The sequence below is a fragment of the Mesoplodon bidens genome (assembly GCF_964165515.1).
Source record: "Mesoplodon bidens genome assembly, chromosome: 10".
NCBI classification, from domain to species: Eukaryota; Metazoa; Chordata; class Mammalia; order Artiodactyla; family Ziphiidae; genus Mesoplodon; species Mesoplodon bidens.
Window position 1 is genome coordinate 58,807,807 of NC_138172.1, and position 24,766 is coordinate 58,832,572.

Genomic DNA, 24,766 nt, shown 5'->3' on the forward strand with positions numbered 1-24,766 from the left:
AATACAATAATATATTTTTGGCCTAGATGTCACTGGGGGTGATATGCAATATATAGTACATGCACTGTATTGCCTTTTTAAAATACAAACAATTCTGAATATGAAACATCTGGTCCACAGAATTGCAACTATAGGATTATGAACCTGTATTTAGATGAACCAAATTGTTTACTATTCTACTTCCAGCACCTAGAAAACAGCAAGTCCTTAATAAACACATTTAATGAAACAGTAAAATAAGATATTGCAAATACTATATTAATTATGAAAAATGAATAATATCTATATCTTATTTTAACTCTATTTCACATGCATCTGAGATAAATTCTATTCCCTTTTCTAAAGTCCCCCAAGGATCAAAAGTGTTTTGTTTTTGGTGTTCCCACCCTATAACTTAAAGTTCACAGATCCACATTTTTTTATCTTGACCATGGTATTACAAGAAAAATATCTCCCTTCTTTCATTACTAGTGTGCAAGTGCAAAATATCAAGTCCTGGAAGCTTTTTGTTTTTGTTTTTTTTAAGTGCAAATTGACTAAGAAACCAAAGAAAACAATGAAAGAACACAAAGGTTTTTCAGGAAAGGGACAAAATAACAACAAATGGAGAACCTACTGACCTCAAACGACCAAATCAGCCTGATGCGGAAAAAAGGATGATCATAATTTTCTCCAAAGATGACTAACTTCTAGATTTGATGACAACCTCAAATTCTAACCAAATACCATTCTTTTCTTATTTCTATGTGCCATATCCAGGCTTTCCTGTTCCCTTTCTATCATATTAGCTAAATGCCCTGCTACTCCCAACCATTTTATAATCTCACCTGAAGGACATGTGATCCTTTACTAATAAATCATATTTTCACAAGGATACCCTTGCCTGGATAAAATTTATTTCCCTGGTTAAATGACAGCTTGGCATCAGTTCTTCTGAGAAGACTTTTGGTACTTTTTCTTAACTCTACACTTAGATGGCCTCCTATGTACTCTCAAACCCTCTGGCACATCCTTCTAGCATAGTACTCATTACATGCTATGCATTTATTTGCATGTCTGTCTTCCCTAATCATCTCCAAATAGACCACTCCTGGATTTTAGAAAATCTGTGAACAGACCATATAGTGCTCTCAGATAGCCATTCTGAAGGACTCCGTGTTACTGTGCCCTTGGAAGCATTTTCTGGCTATGACTTCTTCTCTATCTTGATTAATTGGCATAGAGCAGAATTTAGAAAAAAAAATGGCCATGGTTACCTAACACTAATCTCTAAAGTGTTTAATTTAAAAACATTAGTTGCCAGCATGTAAAAATTAGGAAAAAATGATGTCAAGCTATATTTTCTGAAAATGTCCACAATAAAATTTTTCAACCTTGAACCATGCCAGTAACCATTGTATGGTGATTGCTAATACCCCTTCCCTTAAATCTGGATGGACTTGTGACTTACCTGTAACTAACAAGTAACAAACAAGGATGAGGCTAAGTCATAAAAGGGAATGTAACTTCTATTTTGTTCTTTGGGATACTCATATTAGCTGCTCTGAGCTGCCATGCTATGAGGAAGCCTACATGACATGGAGAGCATTAAATATAAGTCTTCCAAACAGCAGTTCCAATTAAGATATCAACTGACATCTTGCATCAACTGCTAGGAGAAGAACCTCCAGATGATTCCAGCTACCAGCCGTTGAATTAACCTTACCTTTTTAGACTTCCCAGATGAGGCCCCAGACATAGGAAAGTAGAAAAGGTCACGCCTATTGTGCCTTGTTAACATTCCTGATGCACAAAATCCTCAAGCATAATAAAGATGGTTAACTTGTACCACTTGATTTTGAGGTGGTTTGTTATGCAGGAATAGTAACAAGAAAAGCTAGATTTCCAGATTTTCTTTGGAGGGAAAAAAAGAATACGACTAGGCCCTTTACTGAACGTGGACTACAGGGCTACAATATCTTAAAGTTGAGCAGAAGATAGTTGCTTTAGGCAGGGCACACACTTTCCAGTTTACCACAGGCTTATTGTAATACCTTGATAGTTACATACATTCATGAACATTCATGACCCCTTAAGTATGTTGATTAACTATCTGTTAAATATATTTCTTTCTTTTGGTGGAACTAAACTTCTTTATCTACCATGGAAGTCTGAATTTCATGTTGGGGTCTTTAACTCACCTTAACACTAGACATTTTGCAACACGTCAGGTCCTTCAAGAGTCTAAGGTGATCTAATACTACCCATTTCTGAAGCTCTGATTGTAAGTGATTTGCCTAATACTTTACTGTTTCCTGTTGAGGGGTGTCTACACATCTAAACGAAATTACTGAGGAGAAATGCTGTCACGTGCTGATCTCAGTAAATGATTGAGCAGGTTTCAGTTACTAACTGGACACTTCTTTAAGTTCTTTTTTTTAAATGTATTAAAAAATTCTTTATCAAATTTGTTACAATATTGCTTCTGCTTTATGTTTTGGTTTTTTGCTGTGAGGTACGTGGGATCTTAACTCCCCGATCAGGGATGGAACCTGCACCCCCTGCATTGGAAGGTGAAGTCTTAACCACTGGACCACCAGGGAAGTCTCCCTTAAGTTCTATTGGGAAACTTGTCATTCAAATGACCAGGGAAAATAATTTTTCTAACTCTTCTTATTAGAGTTTTACAAAACATACTTTAATGTATATTTTTATTTTTTACATATTTATTTTTAACATCTTTATTGGAGTATAATTGTTTTACAATGGTGTCTTAGTTTCTGTTTATAACAGAGTGAATCAGCTATACATATAGATATAACCCCATATCTCCTCCCTCTTGCGTCTCCCTCCCACCCTCCCTATCCCACTCATCTAAGTGGTCACAAAGCACAGAGCTGATCTCCCCATTCTACGCAGCTATGTGGCTCTGGAGCTGTTTCCCACTAGCTATCTATTTTACATTGGATAGTGTATATATCTCCATGTCTCTTTATCACTTCGTCCCAGCTTACCCTTCCCACTCCCCGTGTCCTCAAGTCCATTCTCTACATCTGCGTCTTTCTTCTTGTCCTCCTCCTAAGTTCAACAGAAGCATTTTTATTTTTTTTTGTTTACATTCCATATATGTGTATTAGCATATGGTATTTGTTTTTTCTTTCTGACTTCCTTCACTCAGTATGACAGACTCTAGGTCCATCCACCTCACTATAAATAACTCAATTTCGTTTCTGTTTATGATTGAGTAATATTGCATTGAATATGTGTGCCACATCTTCTTTATCCATTCTGGAGATTAATCTTTTGTCAGTTGCTTCATTTGAAAATACGTTTTACCATGCTGAGGGTTGTCTTTTCATCTTGTTTATGTTTTCCTTTGCTGTGCAAAAACTTTTAAGTTTCATTAGGTCCCATTTGTTTATTTTTGTTTTTATTTCCATTTCTCTAGGAGGTGGGTCAAAAAGGATCTTGCTGTGATTCACATCATAGAGTGTCCTGCCTATGTTTTCCTATAGAGTTTTACAGTGTCTGGCCTTAAATTTAGGTCTTTAATCCATTTTGAGTTTACTTTTGTGTATGGTGTTAGGGAGTGTTCTAATTTCATTCTTTTACATGTAGCTGTCCAGTTTTCCCAGCACCAATTATTGAAGAGGCTGTCTTTTCTCCATTGTATATTCTTGCCTCTTTTATCAAAAATGAGGTGACCATATGTGCCTGGGATTACCCCTGGGCTTTCTATCCTGTTCCATTGATCTATCTGTCTGTTTTTGTGCCAGTACCATACTGTCTTGATTACTGTAGCTTTGTAGTATAGTCTGAAGTCTGGGACCCTGGTTCCTCCAGCTCCATCTTTCTTTTGCAAGATTGCTTTGGCTATTAGGGGTCTTTTGTGTTTCCATACAAATTGTGCAATTTTTTGTTCTAGTTCTGTGAAAAATGCCATTGGTAGTTTGATAGGGATTGCATTGAATCTGTAGATTACTTTGGGTAGTATAGTCATTTTCACAATGTTGATTCTTCCAATCCAAGAACATGGTAAATCTCTCCATCTGTTTGTATCATCTTAATTTTCTTTCATCAGTGTCTTATAGATTTCTGCATACAGGTCTTTTGTCTCCTTAGGTAGGTTTATTACTAGGTATTTTATTATTTTTGTTGCAATGGTAAATGGGCGTTTCCTTAATTTCTCTTTCAGATTTTTCATCATTAGCATATAGGAATGCAAGAGGTTTCTGTTCATTAATTTTGTATCCTGCTAGTTTACCAGATTCATTGATTAGCTCTAGTACTTTTGTGGTAGCAACTTTAGGATTCTATATATATAGTATCATGTCATCTGCAAACAGTGCCACTTTACTTCTTTTCCAATTTGGATTACTTTTATTTCTTTTTGTTCTCTGACTGCTGTGGCTAAAACTTCAAAACTATGTTGAATATTAGTAGTGAGTGTCGGCAACCTTGTCTTGTTCCTGATCTTAGAGGAAATGGTTTCAGTTTTTCACCATTGAGGACGATGTTGGCTGTGGTTTTGTCATATATGGCCTTTATTATGTTGAGATAAGTTCCCTCTATGCCTACTTTCTGGAGGATTTTTATCATAAATGGTGTTGAATTGTGTCAAAACTTGTTCTGCATCTATTGACATGATCGTATGGTTTTACTCCTTCAATTTGTTAATATGTGCATCACATTGATTGATTTTCGTATACTGAAGAATCCTTGTATTCCTGAGATAAACCCCACTTGATCATGGTGTATGATCCTTTTAATATGCTGTTGGATTCTGTTTGCTAGTATTTTTTTGAGGAGTTTTGCATCTATGTTCATCAGTGATATTGACCTGTAGTTTTCTTTCTTTGTAGCACCTTTGTCTGGTTTTTGTATCAAGGTGATGTTGGTCTTGTAGAAGGAGTTTGGGAGTATTCTTCTCCCTTGTATATTTTGGAAGAGTTTGAGAAGGATAGGTGTTAAGCTTCACTAAATATATGATAGAAGCTATCTGGTCCTGGGCTTTTGTTTGTTGAAAGATTTTTAGTCACAGTCTCAATTTCAGTGCTTGTGATTGATCTGTTTATATTTTCTATTTCTTCCTGGTTCAGTCTTGGAAGTTTGTGCTCTTCTCAGAATTTGTCCATGTCTTCCATATTGTCCATTTTATTGGTGTTTAATTGCTTGTAGTAATCTCTCATGATCATTTGTATTCCTGCAGTGTCAGTTATTACTTCTCCTTTTTCATTTCTAATTCTATTGATATGAGTCTTCTCCCTGTTTTTCTTGATGTGTCTGGCTGATGGTTTATCAATTTTGTTTATCTTCTCAAATAACCAGCTTTTAGTTTTTTTTTTGATCTTTGTTATTTGTTTCCTTCATTTCTGTTTCATTTATTTCTGATCTGCTCTTTATGATTTATTTCCTTTTGCTAACTTTGGGATTTTATTGTTTTTCTTTCTCTAGTTGCTTTTGGTGTAAGGCTAGGTTGTCTATTTGCGATGTTTCTTGTTTCTTGAGGTAGGATTGTATTGCTATAAACTTCTGTCTTAGAACTGCTTTTGCTGCATCCCATAGGTTTTGGGTTGTTGTGTTTTCATTGGCATTTGTTTCTAGGCATCTTTTGATTTCCTCTTTATTTCTTCAGTGATCTCTTGGTTATTTAGCAGTGTATTGTTTAGCCTCCATGTGTTTATATTTTTTACAGATATTTTCCTGTAATTGTATCTAGTCCCATAGCATTGTGGTCGGAAAAGATACCTGATACAATTTCAAATTTCTTAAATTTTCAAAGGCTTGATTTGTGACCCAAGATATGATCATCTATCCTGGAGAATGTTCCATGAGCACTTGAGAAGATAGTGTATTCTGTTGTTTTTAGATCGAATGTCCTATAAATATCAATTAAGTCCATCTTGTTTAATGTTTCATTTAAAGCTTGTGTTTCCTTATTACTTTTCATTTTGGATGATCTGACCATTGGTGAAAGTGGGGTATTAAAGTTCCCTACTATGATTGTATTACTGTCAATTTACCTTTATGGCTGTTAGCATTTGCCTTATGTATTGGGGTGGTTGTATGCTGGGTGCATAAATACTTACAAGTGTGATATCTTCATCTTGGATTGATCTCTTGATCATCATGTACTGTCCTTCTTTTTCTCTTGTAATAGTATTTATTTTAAATCTATTTTTTCTGATATGAGAATTGGTATTCCAGCTTTCTTTGATTTCCTTTAGCATGGAATATATTTTTCCATCCCCTCACTTTCAGTGTGTATGTGTCCCTAGGTCTCAAGTGGGTTTCTTGTAGACAGAATATATATGGGTCTTTTTTTGTATCCATCCAGTCAGTCAATGTCTTTTGCTTGGAGCATTTAATCCATTTACAGTTAAGGTAGTTATGGATATGTATGTTCCTATTACCATTTTCTTAATTGTTTTGAGTTTGTTATTGTAATTCTTTGACTTCTCTTGTGTTTCCTGCCTAGAGGAGTTCCTTTAGCATTTGTTGTAAAGTTGGTTTGCTGGTGCTGAATTCTCTTAGCTTTTCCTTGCCACTAAAGTTTTTTTATTTCTCCATTGAATCTGAATGAGATCCTTTCTGGGTATAGTAATCTTGGTTGTAGTTTGTTTCCTTTCATCACTTTAAATATGTCCTCTCACTCTCTTCTGGCTTGCAGAGTTTCCTGCTGAAAGATGAACTGTTAACCTTATGAGGATTCCCTTGTATGTTATTTGTTGTTTTTCCCTTGGTGCTTTTGCTATTTTTTTCTTTGTGTTTAATATTTGATAGTTTGAGTCATATGTGTCTTGGCATGTTTCTCCTTGTATTTATGCTGTATGGTACTCTCTGTGCTTCCTGGACTTGATTGACTATTTTCTTTCCCATATAAGGGAAGTTTTAACTATAATCTCTTCAAATATTCTCTCAATTCCTTTCTTTTTTTCTCTTCTGTAATTGTATCTGTAATACAAATGTTGTAATACAAATTACAGACCATTGTATCTGTATCTGTATCTGTAATTTTATCTGTAATACAAATTACAGACAGCTGTAATTCAAATGTTAGTGTATTTAATGTAGTCCCAGAAGTCTCTGAGACTGTAGTCAATTCTTTTCTTTCTTTATTCTGCTCTGTGGTAGTTATTTCCACTATTTTATCTTCCAGGTCACTTATCTGTTCATCTGCCTCAGTTATTCTGCTATTGATTCCTTCTAGAGAATTTTTAATTTCTTTTATTGTGTTGTTCATCATTGTTTGTTTGCTCTTTAGTTCTTCTAGGTCCTTGTTAAACGTTTCTTGTATTTTCTTCATTCTATTTCCAAGATTTGGATCATTTTTACTATCATTACTCTGAATTCTTTGTCAGGTAGCCTGCCTATTTACTCTTCATTTGTTTAGTGTGATGGGTTTTTACCTTGCTCCTTCATCTGCTGTGTGTTTCTTACTCATCTCATTTTGCTTAAGTTACTGTGTTTGGGGTCTCCTTTTCACTGGCTGCAGTTTCGTAGTTCCCATTGTTTTTGGTATCTGCCCCCAGTGGCTATGGTTGGTTCAGTAAGTTCTGTAGGTTTCCTGGTTGAGGGGACTGGTGCCTGCATTCTGGTGGATGAGGCTGGATCTTGTCTTTCTGGTGTGCCAGACTGCATCCAGTGGGGTGCTTTGGGATGCCTGTGACCTTATTTTGATTTTAGGCAGCCTCTCTGTTAATGGGTGTTGTTGTGCTCTTGCCTTGCTAGTTGTTTGGTATAGGGTGTCCAGCACTATAGCTTGCTGGTCGTTGAGTGGAGCTGGGTCTTAACGTTGAGATGGAGGTCTCTGGGAGACCTTTTGCCATTTGATATTTCATGGAGTCAGGAGGTCTCTGGTGGACCAATGTCCTGAACTCGGTTCTCCCACCTCAGAGGCACAGCCCTGACACCTGGTTGGAGCACCAAGGCACTGTCAGCCACATTCCTCAGAAGGAAAGGTAGAAAAAAAGAAAGAAAGAAAAAAAATAAAATAAAGTAAAATAAACTTATAAAAATTAAAAAAATATATATTAGAAATAAAAAAAGAAAAGAGAGCAACCAAACCAGTAAACAAATCCACCAATGATAACAAGTGCTAAAAAATTTACTAAAGCAAAATAAACAAACAAAAAATGGACAGACAGCACCCTAAGAAAAATGCTAAAGCAAAGCTATACAGACAAAATCCCACAAAGAAGCAGACACATACACGGTCACAAAAAATAGAAAAAGGAATAAAATGTACATATCTATATATAAAAAGAAGGGAAGAGAGCAACCAAATCAATAAAGAAATCTACCGATGATAATAAACTCTAAATCTAAACTAAGTTAAACATAAAACCAGAACAAATTACATGCAGAAAGCAAACCCCAAGTCTACAATTGCTCCCAGAGTCCACTATCTTGATTTTGGGTTGATTCATTTTCTATTCAGGTATTCCAGAGATGCAGAGTGCATTAAGTTGATTGTGGAGATTTAATCCACTGCTCCTGAGGCTGCTGGGAGAAATTTCCCTTTCTCTTCTTTGTTCACACAGCTCCTGTGGTTCAGCTTTGGATTTGGCCATGCCTCCGCATGTAGGTCACCTGAGGGTGTCTGTTCCCACCCAGACAGTATGCATTTGAAGGAGCAGCTGATTAGGGGGCTCTGGGCCACTCACGCCTTGTGGGGAGGGAGGGGTATAGAATGCAGGGCTAGCCTGCTGTGGCACAGGCCAGTGTGACATTGCAACAGCCTGAGGTGCACTGTGTGTTCTCCCAGGGAAATTGTCCCTGGATCACAGGACCCTGACGTTGGTGGGCTGCACAGGCTCCTAGGAGGGGAAGTGTGGATAGTGACCTTTTTGCACCCAGGCTTCTTGGTGGCTGCAGCTGCAACCTTAGCATTTCATGCCTGTCTCTGATGTCTGTACTGGTAGCCGCGGCTCCCGTCCATCTCTGGAGCTAGTTTAGGCAGTGCTCTGAATCCCCTTCCTCGTGCACCCTGAAACAGTGGTCTCTTGCCTCTTAGGCAGTTCCAGACATTTTCCCAGACTCCCTCCCGGCTACGTGTGGTGCACTAACTAGCCCCCTTCAGGCTGTGTTCACGCAGCCAACCCCAGTCCTCTCCCTGGGATCTGACCTCCAAAGCCAGATCACCAGCTCCCAGCCCCCACCTGCCCTGGCAGGTGAGCAGACAAGCCTCTCAGGCTGGTGAGTGCTGGTCAGCACTGATCCTCTGTGTGGGAATCTCTCCACTTTGCCCTCTGCAGCCCTGTTGCTGCACTCTCCTCCGTGGCTCTGAAGCTTCCCCTCCACCACCCCCCATCTCCACCAGTGAAGGGGCTTCCTAGTGTGTGGAAATTTTTCCTCCTTCACAGCTTCCTCCCAGAGGTGCAGGTCCCATCCCTATTCTTTTGTTTCTGTTTCTTCTTTTGACCTACCCAGGTACGTGGGCAGTTTCTTTCCTTTTTGGAAGTCTGAGGTCTTCTGCCAGCATTCAGTAGGTGTTCTGTAGGATTTGTTCTACATGTAGATGTATTTCTGATGTATTTGTGGGAAGAAAAGTGATCTCCACCTCTTACTCCTCAGCCATCTTGAATGTCTCCCCTTAATGTATATTTTTAAATACAAGTTGACTATTCAGGCAAGCAGTTGTCATCAAAATTAACTTTAAATTAAGAAAGACTCAACAAATACAATGAATGCCTAATGAAAAATTTGAAGAAACCCATTGTTTCTTTCTAAAGCTAACAGTTATCTTAGATAGTTACAATAAGTATGTCAAATGAGAACAAAAAAGAATAGTGTGTATCGAGAGCTGAATTCCCACTCTGTTAAGGTATCTTCAAACAATACCAAATCCACTATTTGTGCAGAGGTCTGTGGATGTGTGAGAAAGCCACAAACTGAACTAGTAGATTAACTGTGGGAAAATATCTCACATCCAATAACAATCTGTAAATTCAATCTCATCATTGACTATAGCTTGAGACATAAGAGAATTGAATCACAAAATGAGGGTGAATCACTTTATAGCAAGTTATGACACTTAAATGAATAGGACAAGATGTTATATTACAACTATTATTAAATTACTGGGTAACTGCAGTGCCTTATATGTAAGTTCTCATTAGAAGTGTTTTTATAGACTCAGTGTCAAATACAAGGGCTCACATTAAAATTATCACCTAAAATATATAGTTAAGTAATTTCTTTTTTTTTTTTCCTGCCTAGATGTATCCTTTGGTCAGAGCCCTTTGAAAGGCATGCAGATAACTCACTACATTCTTATTACATTATATTATATTCCCTCTGGATTGTTCAGGTATATAACAAGTCTGTTGAATCAATAAATCTATTTAGATTTCTCAGACTGTATTTATTAGTCTTGAAGTCTGAGGCCTCTGGAGTTAACAAATGTGATTTTGAAGCCAACGTTTACTACTTGAATCAACATGAGAAAATCATTTAATATTTTTAAGCTTCAATTTTTTATCTGCCTCAAATATTATTGCAAGGGTTAAATGACATAAATATCCTAAACAATTAGCATGGCAGCCAGCACAAAACTGATGCTAGTTACCATGAAATCATTAGGGCCAAGCAGCCTCTGAACAACAGAGCAGTGGTTCCCACTGTGGGGGCTCTGACCCTCAAGGAGCTAATTTGTGCCTGGGTGTCCAAGAAGCTATCACTTCAAAAATATATATTTATATGTTCATGTATATTGTAACATTTTTTATTATAAATGTTTTCTCATTAATGAAATACAAATTAATTTAAAAGCACTGCTGTTTCCATAGCAAATGTATGTCATTTTTTTATATCTTCAAGCAACTGACACTAATATGTACAATGACTGGTCGCTGAGGTTTGATAATTATTTTGGATGTTGTGCAGGACCTCTTTCCATTTGCCTTCCCACTTCCACCCTTCTCTCCAGCCTGCTCTATACCTGGAATGACTAATGGCAACTCCATCTACTCAGTTTCTTGTCCTTTGCCTCCTAATGGGTTCAGCCAGTGGGAACAAAGTGAGGTCAGGGTATTAACTCCTGAGATTCCTCTTTGTGGGCTGGCCTCCGCTACCATTCTGTTTCAAAGGAGAGGCCTCTTTCTCTGTCAGAAGGCCTCTCTGAAAGCTTTCTATCTTCCTTCCATTCCTAGTTTTTGGTGATAAACACATTGCCCCAGGGATACTAGCCCTGTGCACTACATTTTCCCTTGTGGTTTCCCTATACTCTGAAAAGAGTTCCATTATTAAACTCTCTTCAAATTATCCTAATTTAAGAGTCTCATTTTTTACCTGCTATGTAGACCCTGACAATTACAGATATTCCAAGAGAGTCTTCATTCTAGAAAACTTTGGGTACTACTGCCTTATATATGAGAAGGACCTTTATCTTTCCTCCCCTAGAACATTCCTCCATTAACCTAGAAAAGATAGGATTATTTTCCAGGTTGTGTGAGCCACACACCTGATTCATGTTTCATAGGAAGTGAAGCCTTCCTTTTTGATATTTGCCTATTACAAATCTGCATTTAGAAATTTAAATTGGAAAATTACAAATTCTTAATATTTCACATCCAAGTTAAAATCCTGTAAGAATCAAAGATCAGAATTGGTCTTTTGACTTTCACTTGCAATATTACTATTTGTATCTAAGTACAGGAAAGTCACTTTTTTCTACATTTATGATCTGGATTGCTGTAGATTCTTGCATTGAAAAGAAACAATTTTTTGGTAAAGGCTTGAGAATTTATGTGACTTTAGAAGATTGATCTCCGGAAATATTAATGACTTTGAGCAGTACATAAAAAAATAGGATATCAGAACATGAACCAAATTTAATATTTGGTCCAATTAAAGGTGTTGATCACAGTATGTAACTTGTCATATGCCAAAGACTGCCCTGCAATTTGAAAGTTGCATAATAAACTCATCAGTCTATTTCTTTACTTTTTCTCCTCATAGACACAGAGCAAGAGAAAAAGATGGTCAGAGACACCTCATATCATTGTCATTTTTACCAGTCCTTCATGTGTCATTTATTTGAGCTGCCTCCTAAGGAATTTTCAGCAAAGTCCCTTTTCTGATCTATTTGAAATTTTCCACAACTATCAACACATTACAAGACAACTGGGGATTAATTAAAGTTGTTATAGTTTCTGAACTGTAGGTGAACCTTTGTAGGGTTGTTACCTTGTGAACTTCTTTTAGACTCTCTATTAAAGATGAAATAATTATTCCATTTAGGCACCTGCCAGATACTACTTTATAATTTCCACAAATTCTGTATTCACTTGTGCTGGCAAACTAGTCATTTAAATACCTTTTTATCTAAACCTTTTTCCTTTTATCTCAGATCTGCTAAGTCACACAAAACCTATTGTTTTACCTTCAAGTTTCTAAATCAGCATTTCTTCTGATTTGACCACTTCAATGTCGAAATAATACTCACACTGTAAGTGATGGAGAAGTTTTATGTTCACATATTTCTCTTTATTTCACTTCTTTAAAAGCTTTCTCCATTTGCCTCCATAAATCCAAATAATATTTTAAAAAGTCCAATTAAAGAACCACCACTTGAAAAAGAAAAAATTCCATACTGATTCTTGTAGAAAATAAACTTTCTCTCACTTCTAATACTTGATTACTCTATAGTAATTACTCTATAGTACTTGTTTTACTTAATTTAAATATACATGCAGCTTGCATATATGCACCAACAAATTATTAGGAGAAAATGTTAAAATATATTTAAAAATTGAAAAATATTTATTGTGACTGTATGGTGAGCATACTCTCTGGCACAAGTGATCATTTAATAAGTGCTTATTTAACTAAAGTGTTATTTTTATATTCTGTTGTCATAGTTGGGTCAATAGAAATAATCTAAAAGTAGATTTTTAATTCATTATATAATAAATTTTCTCAGTGTTTATCCATTTCTATTACAAATCACTATTATATTTAAACATTTTTCCTCACAGAGTTTTCTGAAATAACAGTGCTAACTTCATTCATTCAATAATGCATTCATTTATTTTTTATTCATTTATTCAATAAATATTGAGAACTCTTGCATGCCGGACAGTATTCTAGTATTGAGTATATATTTTTACCAAAATAGGCATCTTATTATAATATAGAGTATTAGTATTGTTGTAACTAACCTTCTTTCTTTATCCCTTCTGCTTTAGCACTAAGATACCTCAGAAATTAATATATATTTTGTCAGTAAAAATGATACATACAATTCTGAATATTGTATTCTCTTTGAGCGATGAGTCTCTTATTTTTTTATCCCCATCATGTAGGTACATATTAGGTCTGACATTCATGCAGTCAATGATTATCTGTTCAGCACATACCCTATGAAAGCCTCAATGTTAGGTGCTGTGAGGGACATGAGGGTGTATCAGACTAGGATTCTGAGCAAGTTAAGGATGACAAGGGACAAATACACAAATGATCCCAACACAAGGCAAAAAAAGAAAGTGCCGTAGAGAAATAAAGATATGATGCTGTTGGAATTCAGGGTAGAAACAGATTATTCACAAATACAGGATTAAGGAAAGATTTTCAGAAGAGTTGTTTTTTGAGGTGGGTCTAGGAGGATGGGAAGAATTTAGTCACAGAAAATTGAATGGATAAGAAAGGGAAAAGAGAAGGTAGCAGAGTGCATAGAAAATATACTTTTACATATAAATTATACTTCATTAAATCAAGATAAAATGGGTTTTCCAGATCATTCTATATCACCGTTAAATTTTATACATAATTATGTTCAATTATCCTAGTATTCACTTTTCAAATATTCAAGGTAAGTTATTGTAATCCCCAATTTTTCCTTAGGTTGAATCAAACCCAATTAAATCTAACCAGAATAAAGATGCAGAAAATTCCTCACTTTTAGAAAATTATTCCCAAATCTCTACAAATTGAATGTAGCTCTACAGCTACATCAAGAAATGATTTTACTCTATTCTAGCAGCGCTTGTAGAGTGTGATAATTGTGTTTCTTCCGAATAGTTTCTGAAACAAGTTACAGAACTTTATTATCACTATTTTTATGCACTAATATATAATGATGAGATAGAAATTTGATTGAAAATATTAGCAAATGTTTTAAATACATAGCCAATTTGCATACAGTACTCTGTTAGTGTCTGTGATGTGACACAAAACTTTCCTGCATCCTAAGTAGTTGTGCTGTGCTCCAATATGTAACTGTAACAATTAAGAGAGCAGAAGCTCTTGGCTTATGATGTCTTTTTTATTTACCCTACTACAAAGTAACCAAAGACTCAAAGTAAAATGTTCATTTCCATAATGATATCTTAATTTATGCTGAGTTTAAAGGTATGTGTTCACATGAGTTTTTTTTTGTTTGTTTTTTTGTTTTTTTCTAATTGCCTAGAGTGGTTTCCCTAAATATAATTCCCTTTCATCCCTTTCACTATGCTGTCCCCCAGGCCATGAAAAATTCACACTCATGCAATATGATGTGTAGATGTCCTACACTCCATAATGACCTTAAAGTGGTTTCTTTCTTTGCCAGTTCCCTCCTCCAAATATTACTTAATACATTCAAATCTCTTTGGGTGCCAATAAGTTGATCAGTAAATGGTCAATACTATGATTTTGTTTTTGTGACAATTAGTCCTACTGGTTTCTGAGAATCACATATGGGGGAGAATCATTTAACTAATTATCACATGGATTCCTTTCCTATGAAATGTGTAACTTATTTTCAGAAAAAAATACTTAGGCACTTTATTTTTCTAAAGATGTATTTGTTTTATGCCAACTTTATTCATAATAGCAAAATATAGGAATAATTCAAATGTCCTTCAACTGGTGAATGAGGAAACTATGATACATCCATAAAATGAAATGCTACACCATAACAAAAAGGAACAGAATACTTATACACACATCAACATAAATAGATATGGAATGCATAAGAAGCCAGACTGAAAATGCTACACTTTGTAATGTTTCTAATTATATGATATTCTAGAAAAGGCAAAACTGTAGTGACAAAATGTGAATCATGGTTCCCAGGGCCTGGGGTGGAGAAAAAGTTGACTCTAAAGAGCAATAAGGAAACATTTGGGACTAACTAAATAGTCCTATATCATAATTTTGGTGGTGGTTACATGATACTTTGTATGGCCAAACTTATACAACTGTACTCTAAATGGGCAAATTTTACCATATGTAAATTATATTTCAATAAATCTAACTTTTATAAAGTAAAAATTCATTAATAACACAAATTTTAGAGTCTATATAAATTTATTCAATAATCTCTGAGATCCATCAAGAAAGGAAAGAAAAATTTTTTTTTGCTTTTTTCATTTGTTTCACTTTTATCTTTGATGATCCTCCCCACCAGTTCCTTCATACCATATTTTATGAAAACATTTTGCTTCTATATAAGGATTGCAGGTGGTTTGAACTCAAAAGTGAGGAAGAAGGGCTCGGAGAAATATGATTTTTATAGACTGAATGTTTGTGTCCTCCCAAATTTCATATATTGACCTTGTAGTTCACTTAAAATTTTTTTTTTTATTTTCTACTGGAGTAGAGTTGATTAACAACATTGTGCTATTTTTAGGTGTACAGCAAAGTGATTCAGTTATACATATAGTTATAACTATTCTTTTTCAAATTCTTTTCTCATTTAGGTTATTGCAGAATATTAAGCAGAGTTCCCTGTGCTATACAGCCTTGTTGGTTATCCATTTTAAATATAACAGTGCATATATGTCAATCCCAAACTCCCAATTTGTCCCTCCCACCCATATCCTCTGGTAACCATAAGTTCATTCTCTAAGTCTATGAGTCTGTTTCTGTTTTGTAAATAAGTTTGTTTGTATCACTTTTTTTAAAAAAAATTGTTTTAAACATCTTTATTGGAGTATAATTGCTTTACAATGGTGTGTTACTTTCTGCTCTATAACACAGTGATTCAGCTATACACATACACACGTTCCCATATCTCTTCCTTCTTGAGTCTCCCTCCCTCCCACCTTCCCTATCCCACCCCTCTAGGTGGTCACAAAGCACGGAGCTGATCTCCCTGTGTTATGCGACTGCTTCCAACTAGCTATCTATTTTACGTTTGGTAGTGTATATATGTCCATGCCACTCTCTCACTTTGTCACAGCTTACCCTTCCCCCTCCCCATATCCTCAAGTCCATTCTCTAGTTGGTCTGTGTCTTTATTCCTGTCTTACCCCTAGGTTCTCCATGACCTTTTTAATTTTTTTTCTTAGATTCCACATATATGTGTTAACATATGGTATTTGTTTTTCTCTTCTGACTTACTTCACTCTGTATGACAGACTCTAGGTCCATCCACCTCACTACAAATAAGTCAATTTCATTTCTTTTTATGGTTGAGTAATATCCCATTGTATATATGTGTCACATCTTCTTCATCCATTTATCCGATGATGGACACTTAGGTTGCTTCCATCTCCTGGCCAACAAACACATGAAAGAATGCTCAACATCATTAGTTATTAGAGAAATGCAAATCAAAACTACAATGAGATATCATCTCACACTGGTCAGAATGGCCATCATCAAAAAATCTAGAAACAATAAATTCTGGAGAGGGTGTGGAGAAAAGGGAACACTCTTGCACTGCTGGTGGGAATGTAAATTGATACAGCCACTATGGGGAACAGCATGAAGGTTCCTTAAAAAACTACAAATAGAACTACCATATGACCCAGCAATCCCACTACTGGGCATATACCCTGAGAAAACCGTAATTCAAAAAGAGTCATGTACCAAAATGTTCATTGCAGCTCTATTTACAATAGCCAGGAGATGTATCACTTTTTTTAGTTTCTGCATATAAGTGATATCATATGAGATTTGTCTTTCTCTGTCTGACATACTTCACTTAGTATGATAATCTCCAGGTCTATCCATGTTGATGCAAATGACATTATTTCATTCTTTTTAACAGCTGAGTAATATTCCATTGTATATATGTACCATACTTCTTTATCCATTCATCTGTCATTGGACATTTAGTTTGATTCCCTGTCTTGGCTATTGTAAACAGTGCTGCCATGAATATTGTGTTGCATGTGTCCTTTCAAACCATGGTTTTCTCTAGATATATGTCCAGGAGTGTTGCTGGATCACATGGTAGCTCTATTTTTAGTTTCTTAAGGAACTTCCACAATGTTCTCTATAGTGGCTTCACCAATTTACATTCCCACCACAAATGTAGGAGAGTTCCCTTTTCTCCACACTCTCTCCAGCATTTATTGTTTGTATATTTTTTGATGTTGGCCATTCTGACCTGTGTGAGGTTATACCTCATTGTAGTTTTGATATGCATTTCTCTAATAATTAGTGATGTTGAGCATCTTTTCATTTGCCTGTTGGCCATTTGTATGTCTTCTTTGGATAAATGTCTATTTAGGTCTTCTGCCCATTTTTTAATTGGGTTGTTTATTTTTTGATATTGAGCTGCATGAGCTGTTTGTAAATTTTGGAGATTAATTCCTTGTTGCTCACTTCATTTGAAAATATTTTCTCCCATTCTGTGTGTTGTTGTTTCATTTTGTTTATGGTTTCATTTGCTGTGTAAAAGCTTTTAAGTTTCATTAGGTCCCGTTTGTTTATTTTTGTTTATATTTCCCTTACTCTAGGAAATAGATGGTCAAAGATATTGCTGTGATTTATGTCATATAGTGTTCTGCCTATATTTTCCTTTAAGAGTTTTATAGTATTTGGTCTTACATTTATGTCTTTGATCCATTTTGAGTTTATTTTTGTGTATGGTGTTAAAGAATGTTCTAAATTCATTCTTTTACATGTAGCTGTCTAGTTTTCCCAGCACCATTTACTGAAGAGACTGTCTTTTCTCCATTTTCTCCATAGTCTTGCCTCCTTAGTTGTAGATTAATTGACCATAGGTGAATGGATTTATTTTTGGGCTTTCTATCTTGTTCTATTGATCTATGTTTCTGTTTTTGTGCCAGTACTATCCTGTTTTGATGACTGTAGCTTTGTATTATAATCTGAAGTCACACAACCTGATTCCTCCAGGCTGATTTTTCTTTCTCAAGATTGCTTTGGCTATTTGAGGTCTTTTGTGTCTCCATATAAATTTTAAGATTTTTTTTTAATATTGATTCTTCCAATCCAAGAACATGGTACATCTTTCCATCTGTTTGTGTCATCATTGATTTCTTTCATCAGCCTCCTATAGTTTTCTGAGTACAGGTCTTTTGCCTCCTTTGGTAGGTTTGTTCCTAGGTATTTTATTCTTTTTGCTGTGATGATAAATGGGATTGTTTCTTTAATTTCTCTTTCTGATCTTTCATTCTTATTGTATAGAAATGCAACAGATTTCTGTGTATTAATTTTGTATCCTGCAACATTACCAAATTCATTGATGATCTCTAGTAGTTTACTGGTAGAATCTTTAGGATTTTCTATATATCTGATCATGTCATCTGCAAATAGTGACAGTTTTACTTCTTTTCCAGTTTGGATTCCCTTTATTTCCTTTTCTTCTCTGATTGCCAGGGCTAGGACTTCCAAAACTATGTTGAATAGAAGTGGTGAGAGAGTGGACATTCTTGTTTTGTTCCTGATCTTGGAGGAAATGCTTTCAGCTTTTCACCATTGAGTATGATGTTAGCTGTAGGTTTGTCATATATGGCCTTTATTATGTTGAGGTAGGTTCCCTCTATGCCCACGTTCTGGAGAGTTATTATCATAAATTGATGTTGAATTCTGTCAAAAGCTTTTTCTGCATCTATTGAGATGATCATATGGTTTTTATTCCTTAATTTGTTAATATGGTGTATCACATTGATTGACTTGTGTATACTGAAGATTCTTTGCATCCCTGGGATATATCCCACTTGATCATGGTGTATGGTTCTTTTAATGTATTGTTGGATTTGCTTTGCTAGTATTTTGTAGAGGATTTTCACATCTATGTCCATCAGTAATATTGGCCTGTAATTTTCTTTTTTTGTGGTATCTTTGTCTGGTTTTGGTGGCCTCCAGAATGAGTTTGGGATTGTTTCTTCCTCCGAGATTTTTTGGAATAGTTTCAGAAGGATAGGTATTAAATGTTCTCTAAATGTTTGATAGAATTTGCCTGTGATACTGTCTGGTCCTGGACTTTTGTTTGTTGGAAGTTTTTAAATCACAGTTAAGAAAGGAAAGGAATTCTTGACTCCATAATATTGTTTTAAGAATTTTCTTCTTTTCAGAGCACCAATAACATTTCCCTATTTTTTGTTTTAAAAATGAAAATTATGTTTCTGGGGGAAAAAATCCACACTGAACAAGTACCTTGTTTTTATTGTTATCTTAATTATGAATTCACCAAAATAATCTCTAAAATAACAGTATTTTTATTAAATACAAGCTTGTTCAATGAGTTGATTAGTTATTATAATCATCTAGTCTTAAAAGAACACACTACTATTTCACTATTAACAATTGCAAGATTATTATATTTTACCTCTCACAGTCTAGTAAGCAACTGAATAATTCAGGACAATGAATAAACCCAATGCTAGAAACTTTCACATAAAATAACTGATATTCAGATTCAAGAAACAAAATAGCAGAATTAGAAATCATCCTGAGAAAGATGTGTTAAACAACGTATACCTTACCTTTGTGCTTGGGTGGCATAGCTATTGTCATAAGTCTCATATGTCTGGTCATCGTATTCACCCCCATAGCCATCATCATAACCCTGAGGCAGAAAATGGTAGAAAGATGGATTAGCAATCAATTTAAGTAACTATGATCTGTTTTTGATTAATGAGATTTTAAATCACTTTTTTTTTTTTTTGCCATACGCGGGCCTCTCACTGTTGTGGTCTCTCCCCTTGTGGAGCACAGGCTCCAGAGGCGCAGGCTCAGCGGCCATGGCTCATGGGCTCAGCTGCTACGTGGCATGTGGGATCCTCCTGGACCAGGGCACAAACTCACGTCCCCTGCATCAGCAGGCAGACTCTCAACCACTGCGCCACAAGGGAAGCCCATTAATGATATTTTATATAAGGTGATCTTAATTTAGTTTTTGTGTGTGGTTACTCTGCATCATATTTTACTAGATTAACAATTTCCTTACAACACTGAATAAAATTTCATCTCTCAGATTTTAACATTTAATAATTAAACTCAGCATATTATTTAAGTAGCAATACCTACTCCCGGATTTATTTAGAATTTTGAGCAATACTAATGAAAACAATTTTAAAATTTCAAAATATATATTTTTTGAAAAATTATGAGTAGATAAGAATAATTATGATAACCTAATGGTGACACTAATCTATTTGTTACAACCTTACTGGGATTTTTTTCTTCCTTAATAATAATCATAATCATAATTAGAATTGTAACTAAAATCTGGATTTCTCAGTAAAGAAGATGTAATTATTTTTTGAAAAAAAAGAAAGGGAAAAAGTAAAGAAGAAAACGAAGAAAGAAAGAAAAGGGAAAAGGAAGAAAGAGAGAAAGGAAAAGGAACTGAAATAAAGACTTTTTACTTAGTTGTGCATTCTATGGCTTTTAAATCTCATGAGTAAAATTATGTTGTGTGGTGGTTTAATTATCTGACTAAATTAATGCTAACAAAGTTAATGCAGATTTGTGATTCTAGAATGTGCAAGCAAGCTAGCAAATATACACTCCAGTTATACATTGCTCTATGAGTGATTTAGTTTTATTTCCCTTTGTGGTCATTGACTTTATTCTAAATCATAGCCATCCATCTTGATTACTCTCAACTTCTAAGAAAACCTTTAGCTCTTCTGCTTCTGGATCTTTGCTGCTGTATCGCTTTCCTTGGATTGTACTTCCATCCCACCCTACCAATTCTATAATTCCATTTCAATCTGGAGGCTTGCAAATCTCTCTCCTTATTGTGTTCAGAAATTTAAACAGAAAAAAGTGCAGATGTGAAAGTTTCCACATAATTTTGACTAAGACTTTTGAATCCATTTAATCTGAAGGCTAATATTTTTCATCAACTTAAGGAAGTTTTAAAAATATTACTTCTTTATTACTTCCACATCTGGTTTACCCGTTATATAATGTTATTTTGAGATTTTCTGTCTAACCTCATTTTCTTGTATTTTTCCATTAATGATTTCCATTTCATCATATTTTTGCTCTGCAGTATGGAACAGTTTCCTCATTTGATCTTTGAATGTTCTAATTAAATTCCTATTGATTTTTTAAAAAAATTAATCTAAAGTTAATTGTTGTATATGAAAACATTGCATACAGATTATTTTAAAATAGTACTGAAAGGTTTATGTCCAAAAATCAGCAGCTACTTGTCTTCTCCCTCTCCAACTTCCAGTTCACACTTAGCATTTTTATCTATCATATTAGTAGTATTTAAGCATTTATTTTTGTGTTATTAAGTAATATGTTTAAATTTATGTTGTTTGATTTATGAATTTTAGTGGTCTTCCTATTGACTGACGATTCATGTTGTGAAGGATTTAGTTCTATTGTAGACTCCTCCCAATATGTCTCCCTATAACTGTCTTCCTAATATAGTTTCATCATAATTTTTCATTAACTAGTAACTGTCTACCTTGTTACTGAATAATAAATAATTATTATTCATAAATGATCCAAATAGATTAGTATAATTTTGTTTTATTTTCATATCTTTTTGTTTCTCCTAAAGTTAGTAATTGCTCATTCACTTTACTATTTTCTTGGTTTTCTATATTAGAATTGTCTTCTATATTAGAATTATTTGTCTTCTATTGTACCAAGAGTTATCCTAATCTAGCAATAATATTTCCAAATATTCCAAAACATCAGATAATCTCTCACTTCCTTTTGTGCTTCATAGAGACCAACTCCCACAGGACCAGATCATTGGACTGGTCTAGACTGCTGAACTCCTAGGCCTGAAGGCAGAGTAGTTTTTCTCAAACTTCCCACCCACCACTGTTTGCATGGAATTCCCTTTTACCAAGTTCCATCTTCTGCTTGTTCTCATTTCTTCCTGAAACATCTCTTCCAGTAAACTCTATTAAGAGGTATATTGGAGAGAAATATTTACATTATCTGTCTCTCTATCTCTGTCTCTCTCTCTCGCCTCTTTAGCTTCACTCTCCCTCCATACCTAGCTTTTATATTTTACTTTTTTGGGTGAAGAATTTAAATTATACAGAAAGTTAAATAATAGTACAATGAATTCATCTACTATTCATCTAGATATGCCAGTTTTGTCCCACCTACATTATCTCACTATATATATATGTATGTGTATGTATATATATTCTAAGTCATGTGTAAGTCTGCTCCAGAAATATATTTCATCACTAAATAGCTCAGCTTGCATCTCCTGAGTATAAGGATATGCTCCTACATAGATAAAATAGTATTACTCCCTCAAAAAAAGTCCACAATAATTTCATAATATAATTTACTGTGAAGCCCATGATTAAAGTTCTGTTATTGTCAAAACAGGACTTTTATAGCTATTTTTTAAAATTTATTTAATTTATTTATTTTTGGCCGTATTTGGTCTTCGTTGCTGCACACTGGCTTTCTCTGGTTGTGGTGAGCAAGGGCTACTCTTGGTTGTGGTGTGTGGACTTCTCACTGCAGTGGCTTCTCTTGTTGTGGAGCATGGACTCTAGGTGCAGGGGCTTCAGTGGTTGTGGCATGCAGGCTCCATAGTTGTGGCTCACGGCCTCTAGAGCACAGGCTCAGTGGTTGTGACGAAGGGCTTCTTTGCTCCATGGCATGTGGGATCTTCCTGGACCAGGGCTCGAACCCGTGCCCCCTGCATTGGCAGGCGGATTCTTAACCACTGAGCCACCAGGGAAGCCCCTATTTTTTTAAAAAATCAGAATCCAATCAAGATTCATGAATTGCATTTAACCATTATATCTGTTTAGTCTTTTCAGAACTAGCATAGTCTTCCAGCATTTTGCTTTTCATAACACTAACTTTTGTGTAGTCTGGACCAGTCTTTTTTCAGACTGTCCCACATTCTGAATTTGTCTGATTAGTCTCATAATTACATTCCCACTGAATAGTTTTGAAAGAACACTACATATGTGATATTGTGTTGAATATATACAAATTTAAAAATTCTAGTTCCATGCGACTGTTTGGTTGAGTATAAAAGTTGAGGCTGAAAATTATTTTCAATCAAAATTTTGAGGGCTTTGATTCAATGTTTTCTATCATTACATACCTGTGGTCTTGAGAATTCCTGCTACTTGTTTGTGACCTAGTTTAGTTTTGTCTCATTTTATTTTTTCCGTTTCTAGATGTTTTTACATTGTTTTCTCTGATGTTTTGAAATTTCCCAATGCTGTGCCCATGTGTGTGCATTTTCTTTTATTTCTTATGCTGGGTACTTAATAAACTCTCTCCATCTGGAAGTTTATACTCTCCAGGTCTGGGAAGTGCTTCATTTTTCTTCTCACTTTCTAGAACTCTCACTAGTGAGATGTTGGATCTTCTGGATTGGTGCATTAATTTTATCTTTATGTCCTATGTGATATCTCTTATTTTTTATTTTACTAATGAGAGAATTCTATAAATTCATCTTCCAACCATTCTATAAAATATCCACACATACGTTCTAATAACTATTAGGGTGTGGAGAGGAGATTTCCTTGTATCCGCATCCTATCCTCATCCCAAGGCCTCATCTCCTCTCAGGTAGAATAAGAGTTAACATCGCAGTTAGAATTCTCAGTGCTGCAACTGGCAGTGCCTGTTCCCAGCTCTCTTTCCTGGGCAGCCACCTGGGTCTGTGACTGGGGGATTAATTACGTTTGCCACACGTGTCTCTTTTCTAACACCCAGGCTATTGTTCTTCTGCCAAGTTTGTAAAAAATTAGCTTCATTCATCTCCACGTCCTACTCAGGACTCAAGCGCTCTAACTTCCAACAAGAGGCAAGCAAGTATTGTTTTGTCTTGTTCCTTTTTTTTTTTTTTTTTTTTTTTTTTGCTGTGTTTGTGTTCTATAGCATAGCCATGGAGTGGCAGGTGCAGGTCTCTGAGGCCTTCAGCCTCTTGAATTCCCTTCCTTTCTCCTATTTCTATCTGTTAGAATGCTACTGATTTCTAAAGGTCATTTACATTACATGATTTCAGGAAGATTTTTCTGCTTCTACCAAGCATAAGGTAACCCTCTGCCCTCTGAATTTAATAGCCTATTGTTTTCTTCTCACTGCTACCCAGAATGTCTAAACATATACCATATTTATTTTTCTATAATTTTCTCTTTTTAAATGTATGCTCCTGAAAAGAAAGTTAGTCCCTTTTTGGTGCCTTGTGGTGCTTAACATAGTGTATTCAATAGAGTATTCATTCAATGAATATGTATTGAATTGTTAAATTAGTACAGAGAAGACTATTCTCATCCAGTGTAGATATGGATTGACTCAAATCAATCACCACGAAAAGGGGAATATTACAAATGATGAGTAGAGAGTTATATGATCTCTATTTATGAAGAATAGCTTTACCGTTTGGTCTGTGGAAGACTATTACATTTTCTTTCCTCATTTACACTTTCACTTTTAAAAATATTAACATAGAAAATCCACAGAATAGATAGAAATCTTTCCTGACAACCCACAATTTCCTAAAGCATATAGTTAAGTTGTCCATAAATACTTGTACTTTTGTAAAAGAGAAAGTAAATGTGGATACTTATACTTAATCTATTATTGTTGTCTACAATTTGATGTAAATATTTATGTGGTTTGCTTAGGACAGTTAAAAATATAGATC

The 24,766-nt window shown here is 35.1% G+C and overlaps 1 protein-coding gene across 1 annotated transcript in view; it reads right to left on the bottom strand.

Moving 5' to 3' along the window:
- Nucleotides 1–24,766, bottom strand: part of KHDRBS2 (KH RNA binding domain containing, signal transduction associated 2) — a gene marked incomplete at its 3' end in the record, with an annotated part of 662,231 nt that overhangs the window by 56,961 nt on the left and 580,504 nt on the right. Inside the window, exon 7 of the mRNA XM_081245279.1 lies at nt 19,644–19,726. Within this exon, the coding sequence (XP_081101405.1) occupies nt 19,644–19,726 (83 nt within the window). The remainder of the gene's footprint in view (nt 1–19,643; nt 19,727–24,766) is intronic.